This window comes from Strongylocentrotus purpuratus, unplaced genomic scaffold (assembly GCF_000002235.5).
Source record: "Strongylocentrotus purpuratus isolate Spur 01 unplaced genomic scaffold, Spur_5.0 spur5_scaffold_15, whole genome shotgun sequence".
Taxonomy (NCBI): domain Eukaryota; kingdom Metazoa; phylum Echinodermata; class Echinoidea; order Camarodonta; family Strongylocentrotidae; genus Strongylocentrotus; species Strongylocentrotus purpuratus.
In genome coordinates, this window is record NW_022145600.1 from 32,670,147 (window position 1) to 32,682,255 (window position 12,109).

At 36.9% G+C, this 12,109-nt stretch overlaps 1 protein-coding gene across 3 annotated transcripts in view; it reads right to left on the reverse strand.

Annotated features, from left to right (window-relative positions):
- Nucleotides 1-1,798: 1,798 nt before the first annotated feature.
- LOC585537 (protein O-GlcNAcase) overlaps nucleotides 1,799-12,109 on the reverse strand; it is a 30,492-nt gene continuing 20,181 nt past the window's right edge. For 2 of the 3 annotated variants that reach the window (XM_030986238.1, XM_030986236.1), the window contains 6 exons: nucleotides 10,630-10,715; nucleotides 9,804-9,908; nucleotides 8,865-8,956; nucleotides 7,581-7,773; nucleotides 6,500-6,659; nucleotides 1,799-5,762 (listed from right to left, as the gene is read on the reverse strand). In XM_030986238.1, coding sequence (XP_030842098.1) covers nucleotides 5,626-5,762; nucleotides 6,500-6,659; nucleotides 7,581-7,773; nucleotides 8,865-8,956; nucleotides 9,804-9,908; nucleotides 10,630-10,715 — 773 coding nt within the window. In that variant the 3' untranslated portion in view covers nucleotides 1,799-5,625. Of the gene's footprint in view, nucleotides 5,763-6,499; nucleotides 6,660-7,580; nucleotides 7,774-7,809; nucleotides 7,940-8,864; nucleotides 8,957-9,803; nucleotides 9,909-10,629; nucleotides 10,716-12,109 lie in introns of those variants that run through there. The other variant, XM_030986239.1, reaches the window with a different exon arrangement.

Genomic DNA, 12,109 nt, shown 5'->3' on the forward strand with positions numbered 1-12,109 from the left:
ACATACGTTAGTAATATTTTGTTTTTATAACATACACCATTGAATATATATTTTTTATTTTGATATCGTTTGATTTAACAAGGCTGTCGGGTTTATTAACATGTAACTTTTTAGAAAGAAAACAAAATATTGTGTGTGATAGGGTTGGTTAAGCTGCATATTATCATGACTCATAACTAACAAATCACATCATTTTTTGTTACAGAAACCTCATAAATGTTTTAAGAAATGAAGTTCTACTTGATTTCTTTTTGTTAAGCTGTACTTAACTTCTGAGGTCTACATTTTTAAAGTTATATGCTTCATTTTGTAGATCTGCTTATTTGTTTTTGAGGGCTTCCATCGCCATGTTTGGTATTTGTTTCTGCGGTGTAAGATTTATTTTGATATGAAATAGGCAAGTAAGATTTTTGTTTATAATATGTTGACTATTATACTATGTTATGTCTGTTGTTAATGTGTACATGTATATTATGTGATTACTAATGGAAACCGGTGGTACATATTTATTGAATGTCGGCATTGTAGAGTTTTGTGCCTTTGCAATGGATATTGTGAATGGCTTTTTTTGGAAAAGATGTATGAAATAAAAGATGGTGTTGTTAATGTGAAGTAAAAGCTTGCAGTAAATGTGTTTCATGTAGAGTATTATGTACAGGCGGAGAGAGAGAGGGGGAGGGGGAGGGGAAGAGAGAGAGAGAGAGGAGGGGGAGAGAGGAGAGAGGGAGGGGGAAGGAGAGAGAGAGAGAGAAAGAGGAGAGGGAGGGGGAAGGAGGAGAGAGAAAAGGAGAGAGAGAGGAGGGGGAGGGGAGAGAAAAAAGGGGTGTACTTGTAGTGCATAGGACAGAGTAAAAGAGGAAGAGGAAGAGGATTCAGATTTTATATTCCACATTAAAAACACAGAAATTTGGCCTCCACTGGCAGAAGACAATGAATAACATAAGAATACATAAATGTGCACAAAACAAATACATCAATTAGATTAACAAGCAGTTGAATACATTCTGACAAAGGTAAGAGGAGATAGCAGAGTAAGATGAGAAAAGGAATGAAGGAAGCTGAGCAAGAAAAGACAGGAATGTAGGTAAGGGAAAGAGAGAATAAAAACCGCTAGCATAACACGTTATTATGACTCCAAAGTAACATCTGCTTTACTAAAGGTAAAAAAAAACAATTCATGTGTATTGTTCTAAGAACCCATGGGTTCTTAGAAATAAGCAAGAATCGGCTTGAATCCGTTCACACATTTCACATCACATACAATTACTATTTAACGTTATTGTTAAACAGGTGGATAGAATTCGGAATGAAGGACTGTCTATAACGACATCGAGAAGTTTTGGGAACAAACAGACGAATGCCAGAGCGGCAGGAGGGCAGTTATTTAATCCTACAACAACTTGCATTTGACTGAAAAAGTATTTTGGCATTTAAGGACCATTCTGATCCTATTGATACCAACACGCACAGGGCAGATGACAGTTTTACACCAAAATTCTCCCTTCTGCCCGTCTTTGTCTCTCTTTTCTCCATCTCCCTCTCTCCCTTTCCAGCTCTATCTCCCCCTCCCCCTTTCTCTATCTTTCTGTCTCCCTCCCTCTCTTCCCTCCCTCCCTCCCCTCTCTCTCTCTGTCTCTTTTTCTCTCTCCCTCCCTCCCTCTTTCTTTCTTTCTACCTCTTGCACAGCCACATAAATATTTTTAAAATACTGATATTTTTCAGTGTAAATGTCCAAAAGGTTGATCACTATTTTCTTGCGTACAACCACAAAACAAAATAAAATACAACAGACAAGTAATTTGAAGGACATGATTAAGATTTATTTTAATCATCAGTTTTTACATAAAACATACCTTTGGCATAGCATTACAATACAGACCAAGAACAAAAATAAGACCGATAAACAAGCCCATATACGCATAGTACATGTAGCATTGAATCGGGGTAAACAAAAAACAAAATAGCAGAAAGGTGTTCAAATCTTGGGATGGAATAACAACGCCATACATAGATGATAACAGAGATTTACTCTGCAGCTTCTACTTTCTAGGTCATAATTTTATGTTAGAGAAATTTCACAAGTAATCTTTCATCCTTCAAGTAAAAGTTTATTGCAATTATGTGCTTTGTTAACACATACTATTGTGGAAAATAAACTTTGCTGAAATAAAGTGTAATTTAAAAAAGGTTCAATTGAATTGCAACCTTAGGAAGTAAAAGGAAACCGTTTTATTGATTTAATACATATTAGTACATCAACATATCACATGTGTGTAGTGGTGGGTATTTCAACTGAATGCAAAGAAAGCATAAACGCTTGTTAGTATGCAACCAGAGGACCGACAGCTTTAAGTCCTCTCCGAGAGACCTGGTAATGAGGATTAATGCCTTACCAAAGGGCACTAGCGCATCGCCAGGGTTTCGAACCCGGGTTGCCCGATTACGAGACCACTGTTCTACCAACTGAGCTATCATTAAACCTATGGTGATCAGAAAATGGACACTACTGCCATTGTCCTAATTTGTTTTCATCATTCAAGAGCCCTAATTGAGCACTTTTTTGAGGGGATATGTTTGTGCACTTTAAAAGGCCTGTTCAGATAAACCACTACAAACAAGCTGCCACATTTTATTTACGTGTAAGTGAATGGCGACTGCGCACAAAGGACTCTGTGTTACAAGATACAGAAACATGAAGCATATCACACTTTAGGACATAAACAAATTTTTTTTAAATGCTGCAGTTTTGCTGTGTCAAATCTGAGCAAGGCTTAAGTCACCATAACCAATCTTTTTGTTTTTTTATCTGAGCTCCTCCAATAACTTGAACAGCGGTATTCATCATCTATAAAAAAATTAAAATGTGCAATTCCTTTGACAAAATATTGGAGCACTGTACCAGTACAGTTTAAAAGATATCAATATTTTGTACTAAAAACCAGCCATTTCATGATTGTGTGACATCAAAGTAAAAATGAATTATATCCAAACAGGATAAAGCACTGTGACACTCACTAACCATACAACAACCACATGCTGAAAAATATATGTTATTTTAAAATATTTTCTGACTCATATTTATGACTAAATTTTGGCATTAATTAACAAGTTATTTCAGGTCTAGACCAGACACAAAATGCTGATGTGGAATACACTGCATCTGATACTCATTCATGTGATGTTCCCCCTCGTTGTCTTGTTCCACGCAGTACCGGTATATAAAATTTGCTCCCACAGAGACATTCAAATAACTTTATTCGGAATCATCGAGTTGCATCAGTCTAGATAGATTCAAGGACAAGTAAAATAAAGATGGATTTCCTGAAAAAAACAATATCATAAGATACAAGTACAAGCCTACATTGTACATATGACAGATACGCACCATCCATTGAAAGGGTAAGGGCACTCAACTAAAGTTGCAGCTTTTACACAAATATGCAGCACAATTTGAAAAAAAAATGTCTATTCCATACCCCCCCCCCCTTCTATTTGAAGCCTTTAAAGTATATTGAGAACTTTTTTGAAACAATACCAGCATCGTGTAGGTTTAGTAGGACAGATACTAGACAAGGATGTACATGTAAATTGTAGCCTGTCAAGTTATGGCAGTCATGTCCAAGACAAGGAACAATATTACAGGTAGTCTTCCAAGAAAATATTTTCGTAAGAGGACCACACAAAATCTAAGAATTCAAAGACATGTTGCAAACAGCAGCATATTGTAGGCCTTTGCCTATTAAAGCGAATGGATATATTTTTCAACAGATGAACTGTTCTAAAGCTTTATTATTGCTAGAAAGGTACAAGGAACAGATATGTGAAAAATAGTGATTTTATTAGGAGTGAGATATATGGTGTAGTTTAAAGCACATTGCTAGGAAGTTCTACGGGTGAAAACACAATGTGCCTATTTTGTATTATTTTACTGTTTTTATTGATGTCAAATCTAGGCCTAAAAAAGGTTATTTTTTTAAAGCGTCAAATACTCTATATTTTGTCTTAAAAGATCATAGCTGCTCATTTCTAAAGGCATAATCATTTACTGTAATCACAGGTCAATGTCTTACTGAGTCATAACAGGTGATAACATAAAATAATACTGGATTTTTATCATTTTTTTATAACGTTTGAGATCAGTATTCTATATACTTCACAAGAATACAATATAAAGAGTTTTGTTGTGAACAAGATTTCTACAAAGGTCTTGCAAGTGTTAGTGACCGACTGCCATTTTCATTAAAATTGGATTTAATACATGTTCAAAATGGCATCATGGGAAAGAGAGATTTATTTTTGAGCGAGAGACACAGAATTAAGTACATAGATACAAAACCATGATGCGGTGGCAATATTGCTGACAGCATTTACGAAAGGAATATTCCAAGTGATTTATCCTGTAAGTACATTTACCATCTCTGAATTACTTTCTTGAATGTTGGTCTCCCATCCACCCCGATGACCATACCGTTGCCTATAAGCATTCAGGCATTAGCACCTAAAATATTTTTTTCTTCTTATCGACACCGATCACACTGGAGACTCATGAAGGAACTTTTTCTCATACGGATACCAGTTTATTTTACCCAATATTTCTGACAAAAGACCCAAAATACCTATTAGGGCCCTGTATATTCCACACAGTATGAAGCTGTAGTATTTTCCTCTTTTCAACTTGAGGATTGTGCAATATTTGGAACATTTATATATATTTGGAGGATTCATGCCTGGGTAGCTTTGTGCACATAAAGTCTGGTAAGTGTGATTGGTTTTTTATTCCACCCAGCGACCATTCCCGCTTCAAATCATGAGAAAGTCAGTAACAGAGAAGTGTGACAGGGCCCAAAGATCAGGTACAAGCCAGAAAAATGGCATCCTGGTATGTCAACATGAAAACCCACTGTTACAAGGTCAGTACAAGATACACAGCTGATGCATGAGGAAATGTAATGAGTTAAAACAGAAAACATTCACAAGGCTACACATATTGCTATTAACGGGAACACAGCTGTAAATCAAAGATCCTTTGCAGATAGCTTCTGATGTAAGTGACCCATGGTTTGAGTCCATTGTGAATGCAGCAAGATGTTACCATCCTCCAGTCATCTCCCTCTCAATAACCCTTATGGCTCAGTTCACACATGACATGATAAACCAACCCCCTAAAATACTGCTCCTGCAAATGAAAGCCATCTCGTGTGCAATTGAATGGCAAGCGCTGGCGAGAAAGAGTAGTTGTGTTCAACATGGGCCCTTCAGCCTATTCTCTTCTCTGCCTGTTCTAACACTACGAAACATGAAGTGCACTATGCTGATGTTTTTTGGCTGTGCCAGATTTTGTTTTTGAGGCCGTTTACTAGGGATCTGTTTCACAAACCCTTTTTACAATGACAAATGACAAAAATCAGTGACAAATAGACAGATAACCAATCAGAAGCAAGGATTTCAGTAGCTTATAACAAAAACTGTCATTTGTCACTGATGACAAGTTCTGTGAAACGCCCCTAAGATCAAGTGTGAACGAGGCATTACGATGCAATTCGACCTAGGCAAAGCAGGTGGTGGTAGCTTCAAATAAAAAACAAGTGCCCTTTATCTAGAAGCTATTGACGGAACGGACGTTCTTCATATTGCACGTCCAACGATGACCATACCGTCCATGTACTGGTCCTGTTCTGGTATCTGGAACAAACCAAGCTTGGCGTAGAACTGTCGTTGAGGCTCATTCCCTTCCCTAAGAACAGCATGGACCCCACTGGATCCTGTAGATAGATACAAACATTTATGAAATGATAAAAATTGACAGTTAGTAAGTAAGATATAACATACATGTATAGTGATAGAACAGCCACAGACACCGCTGTTCCAGCAGGACCGACAGCTAAAATTCACACCATGGTCTCCACAGACCGAAGGAGGCCTATTATAGTGGTAGAACAAAAAGTTTTGTTTATTTTCTTTGTCTAATTTTGAAAGGAATGTCCATGAGATCAAGGATCACAAGGATCGAGAGTAATTAAAGGGTAATTCTAATCATACTTAAGCCAAAGGACATTAGTGCCGCAGTCTGACTCAAACCTCAAACCATGTCATCCACAGTCCGGTGACATATTCACTAGACCAAGCTGGGGAACACCATGAATGTTAGGGGGTCATATGCCCAATGACTCCACAGGGGGTTTCACAAAGACTCAGATCGGCTTTAAGTTGGACTTAACTATGGCATACCGTTCATGCCACTGTTTGCTCTAACCAGTTACTGGTATCAGTCTCTCAAGGGACGTACAAATCATGGTCACAAATCTCCAGAATTTCCATTTTTTGATAATTCCTTAATTAATGAAGGAAAAAATATTATCTAAGGATCATAATTGAGAGACCAATGGTGAGAGCAACCAGTGGCATGAATGGCTTGCCATAGTTAAGTCCAACTTTAAAGTCAATCTTAGTCTTTGTAAAACACTCCCCTGTTAATTTCAAATCCTGCTATTTCTCTTACCGTTTGACTTGAGAGCAGCCAGAACACACGCGAGTAGATTCTTGATGACCTCCGGGTCCTCAACAGAGGGCAGTATATCAACTATGATTGGTGAGGGAAGACGTGTAGACATGGTGGCCGGCACCTCTGGCTCCTTGTCATGTATACTCTTGATCAGCTCCTGGTAAAAAAGAGCACAATCTTTGGTTAACGGGAATTTTTTATATACATATGAATACAAACGATCAGAGAGAGACGGAAGAAATGGCTTGGACACATAATGCGGCATGATGATAGCTTAATGATCAGAGTCATAGAAGGTCGTCTTCATATAAAAAAGAAGAGGGGAAGACCTCGTAAAGGCTTTCTAGATGATTTAATCGCAGAATGTGGAGCAACAGGATATGAAATGCTGAAACGGATAGCTCAAGACCGAGGTACTTGGAGAGACACTTGATGTAGAATTCTGATTGGGTCACTGAATCTGTCATAAAGTGACAGATTACTATTGATGATGATGAATACAAGTGAGAGGCATTAATTTTCTTGTAGCACACTAACCGATAACAGTGCTCTACACAAACATCTTGCACTGTGGCTCTGGAATGAATTATTCAAGGTTTCTATACCTTGGAGCATTTCATGTACTGGTTTCCCAACAGAGAAAATAGGTCATGGGCAATTACACAAAAATGTACTACCACTGCTTTTTTTAGTCATGGACTCTTTTTTATTTATATCATGAACACATTTTACCCCTTGAAATTCCTTGATACTGTAATACATGTATGTTGCCTTAATTTGTCATTTGTAAAAGAAACAAATAATTCAAGATTAATCAATTGAAACGAATCTGCCTACAGAAAGTTTGTTGGATACACGCTCTGTCAACAACTGCTTCATAGTCAATATCTAACACTAGTTTAATCGTTAACTTCTACCTTCGACCAAACACTACACTTAACTGTATACCAAACCTGCCACTACCTAAAAACCCAATCTACAATGCGATGGGAAATCTAACCATTTCCTTTGATAATATCAGAACCCAGAGCTAATATCACATGTGCAAAGGTTAGATCTCCTATAGTAGACTACTTACCTCTGCTGGGGTGAGTTTCTTGTCAGCAGACGGGAGTGGATACTTGGCCTGGAGTTCAGGCTTCCAAGCAGCCTCTACTTTGGTACAGAAATCCTTGATATCGAGAGCTGCTAGCACATAGCCAACGATACACTCGGACTCCTCCAACACAAAACAGTATTCAGGACTCAGTGTGACAAAGAGACCAAGATACCTAGATGTGACATTGATAAAGATTGTAAAGTCAAGTCTGTATATAAATAGGTTATAATTTAAAGGTCTTGATATCAAGAGCTGCTAGCACATAGCCAACGATACACTCCGACTCCTCCAACACAAAACAGTATTCAGGACTCAGTGTGACAAAGAGACCAAGATACCTAGATGTGACATTGATAAAGATTGTACAGTCAAGTCTGTTTATAAAGGATTGTTTAAGAAAAACAATAAGTGCTTTTACAGGAAGGTCTATATGTACGCATTACTATAGCAAAGGTTTCAAGGACAAACAATGTGGATCAAATAGTATCAATGTATTACACATTTATGTAGACTTATCTGACACTAAAAATCACTAAATCATTTCATACTAATAGATGCCAGATACCACATTAAAAGGTAAATCATGATTAAACATTGAAAGTATTGTGTTTGTGCAGCCCCCCCCCCCCCCCCCCCCCCCCAAAAAAAAAAAAAAAAAAAAAAAAGAAAAAAAAAAATATGTGAACCAAATCCCTTCATTGGAATTCATGGTTTCTTGTTTATTTCCAATGACATCAGAACATGCTGATCAACAACCAAAGCTCTCTTTACTAAGCTCTACAGCGACTGGTGGAGCTCAGCTTAAGTCAGATCCCTCTATTTTTTTTATAGAAATAAATATGGCGTAAGTTGTATAATATCGTTTAAAAGTACAGATCATTGTTATTATTCTTGATTATTTTGCATGCATTAATTCTACTACTTCTTCCCTTCTTTCTCCAGACCCTTCCGGGGGATGTTTCACAAAGACTAAGATGGACTTTAGGTTGGACTTAACTATGGCAGGCCGTTCATTCTACTGTTTGCTCTCACCATTTACTGGCATCGGTTTCTCAAGGGACGTACCAATCATGGTCACAAATCTACAGAATTTACATATTTTGATAATTCATTATTGAAGGAAAAAATATTATCTTAAGATCATAATTGAGAGACCAATGGTGAGAGCAACCAGTGGCATGAACAGCCAGCCATATTTAAGTCCAACTTAAAATCCATCTTAGTCTTTGTGAAACACTCCCCTTGGTGTATGATTATACTTACTTGTCGGTTAGGAGTCGTGGATAGTCATCAAAGCTCTTCATATCAGCCTTGTCATCAGAGTATTTCAGAGAACACATCTTATAAACAGCCTCCTATAAAATAAGAAAAAACAAACTTACTTTAGAAGTTTACTTTTACCATACAAGATAAACATAAACAAATACAAATAACTTTTCAACTATCTAGGATTGATTCATTACTTAAAGCATTAAAGTTAACTACAACATCACAAAAGGTCATGGTTATAGTAAAAATGTCATTCTTTATAATATCTCTGCATGTACATTACTTTTTCTTTCATGATTAACAGTAAGACTTTCTTCCCACAGACAGACTTTTTTTTTTCTTGAGAATTAAATACAGTCATCAATATTGATTACAATTTATTGAAGCTATAACTCCTTAACAATCTTAATGCAAAATAGATCCAAGATGAGAAAATCACCATACATAAGAGAGCAATTTTTTTAAGGGGGGGGGGGATTCGGAAGGAACCATCTAAAATTTTGAAGCACAGATACCTTGAAATCAGTTTCACAATATATGAACTAAGAATAATTTGTTCTTTTTTTCCTGAATCAAACTAGTACTTACAAAATAAGTATAAGCATTGCAAAGAGTCTTCTCATAGGAAATGTTGTCCTATTTATGAAAACACTTAATAATGATTCTTTTCATGAGCTCTTTTTTCATGAGGCGTTACAAAATCGTACGAATGGAGAGGAGGGAAGGGGTCAGAACAAATTTGCAGCTGAAAATATTCCAACAATAAAACATTGTCAAAAAGATCATCAATTTGTTTAATTTGCAGACAGAAAGTTTTTGAAGTGATGGGAGAAGGGGGGGGGGGAGGAACGGGTGGGATGTTGCACCCTCACACCCTTTTCTAGGAACACACCTGTCCTGTCTCTCTTAGATCAAAAGCGATGACATACTAACCTCGTCTTTGGGTAAGAAAGGCCTGATGGTGAAGACTCGACTGCAAACCTGACGAGGTTGCTGACGTACTAATAAATCAGCTGCGCTCTCAAGGGTAAGCATACGCTGTAAAACAAATCAAATCACATCAAATTAAATCATATCAAACTTTTCACAATGTCCTGTCAGGGTCATAAATTCTAACATTATTAAACATTATCCCTTTTTTCCCACTTAACATAGTCTGCGTCTATGAAACAAAGGGAGGGGCACGTTTACACACAATGCAGGCTTCAGTCACCCGTCTGGGATGAATTCGAACCCACTATCTTCGGTTCGACAGGCAGAGGCTTTACTGACTGAGCCAACTCGCCTCCTCACTTGAAAAATTGTTTGTGCAACCCGCGTGGTGATAATCAATTCTACTGAGACCAAAATAAGCATGTGTAACATGAAGAGGTTGCTGACGTATTAATAAATCAGCTCCATTAACCAGTGGAAGCATAGGCTATAAATCATATTGCCATGAACAATAATTACACCAACGATCTAGCGCGTAGTTCTGGGACTTCTTAACTGACCATTACCTGCTCTTGCCCAGGCAGCAGCTATGAACTGACCAATTCAGTTACTAATAATATTTACAATGCAATTCACTTTCGCTGTCATAGACGCTACAAATAAAATTCCATTTTCCTGATTGAGCACCAATATTTTAATGATTCAACAATACGGTTCCTTGAAATTTGGTCTCCCATTACTATCATGATACACATCATTCCAATAATCTTGATAATCATCATTATTACATACCAATATTATCATTACTACAACTTCTACTACTCACATGAAACTCTCCCGTTAGACCTCCCCTGAACATCCAAGGCTCGTTGTCTCCGCTCAGGAAAGCTTGCTTGTGATTGGTCGTACACCCTGTTCAGACAAAAGAAATAGACGTCAGAACGCTTCAAAGAGACAACCCATCATTGGAGCGGTGTGAACTGGGATTAGTTGGATAAGGCTATCGTTGATAGTGATGGTAACAAATATGGGACATTGCATTTATATACATTGAATGTAAATGTGGTATGGAAGAAAGGAAAATGTATATATACGAGAAAGGTAGAGACTTGTACAGAGATATAGTTAGTTGGGCAAGAGAGGGTGTGGTTTATGAAGGAAGGACTTGGGTTGAAAACCGTAGACACATCACATGACTTGGCTATCTCTGTATATATTTCTTAACAGGAAAATGTACAACTTTAATTTAAATTAATAAAATCTTGATCAGATACTAAGGGATGTGTTTTAAAATACTGGTATTCTGTCCACACCAATTTCATGAAACTTTTTTTTATTTGTTATGGCACAATAAACCTTGGTTAGAAATGTTTCTCGTACCTGAATGGAACTGAACTTAAAATACAAATATTTTTCATGTCATCTTGTCAGTTCATCATCTAGTCATAATATTAGGCTTATATTAAAAGAGATTTGATAGTGTTTTCTTCCTAATATTATTGAGCCTAACTACTAACTAAAAAAAAAGAGGGGGAATAGAGCAAAGAGAAAAGTGAAAAAAATGAAAATAAAATGATATAAAGCATGCCAACATGACACAATATCAAAATATGGACTGAAAGTATTATAGAAAGAAAAAGTAAGAAGATGGGCATGATTTTTGGTTTAATAATAGTCTGTTAACAGATATATCAGGAGATATTTTTAAATGAGTTGATGTTATTTGATCTTGATTTTAAATAAACAATCTTATAATACATGTATGCATTGAACATCTGAAAAAGATACATTCAAAACAATCATCAGCAGTGCCATGTTAACAACTGACTGAAGCTGCAGTGGTCGGATCACACCGGTTTAAACCAGGGTGAACCGGTATAGGCCGGTGAGGGCCAGTGCTAGCTGGTAATATGCCACAGGTGGTTGGTTCAACTCAGATGAACAACAGATAAGACTCCTGTATTGGACTAGGAATCACAGAGTAGTCTTCAAATAAGGTCTAATGACAATCTGCGTCTCTTTTATAGCACAATGAGAAAACACTGGCACACACAACAAAAGGATCGGGACTGTACATACTGTATTTTATGAATGGGTTCAAAGTATAGAAACATTTGCAATTTAGAATGTCATTTTGGGGGTGGGGGGGGGGTGTAATTAAAAAAGAGCATGTTTTATGGGGCCTCCAGTTAATTAAGGATGAAATTTCATTGACTTTTTATTTAATCTGGTTTACTTTTTTTTAAAGAAGAATCCTCTATCCGGAAAATATTTTGGTTTGAGCCATGTTATATCTTCTGGAATTT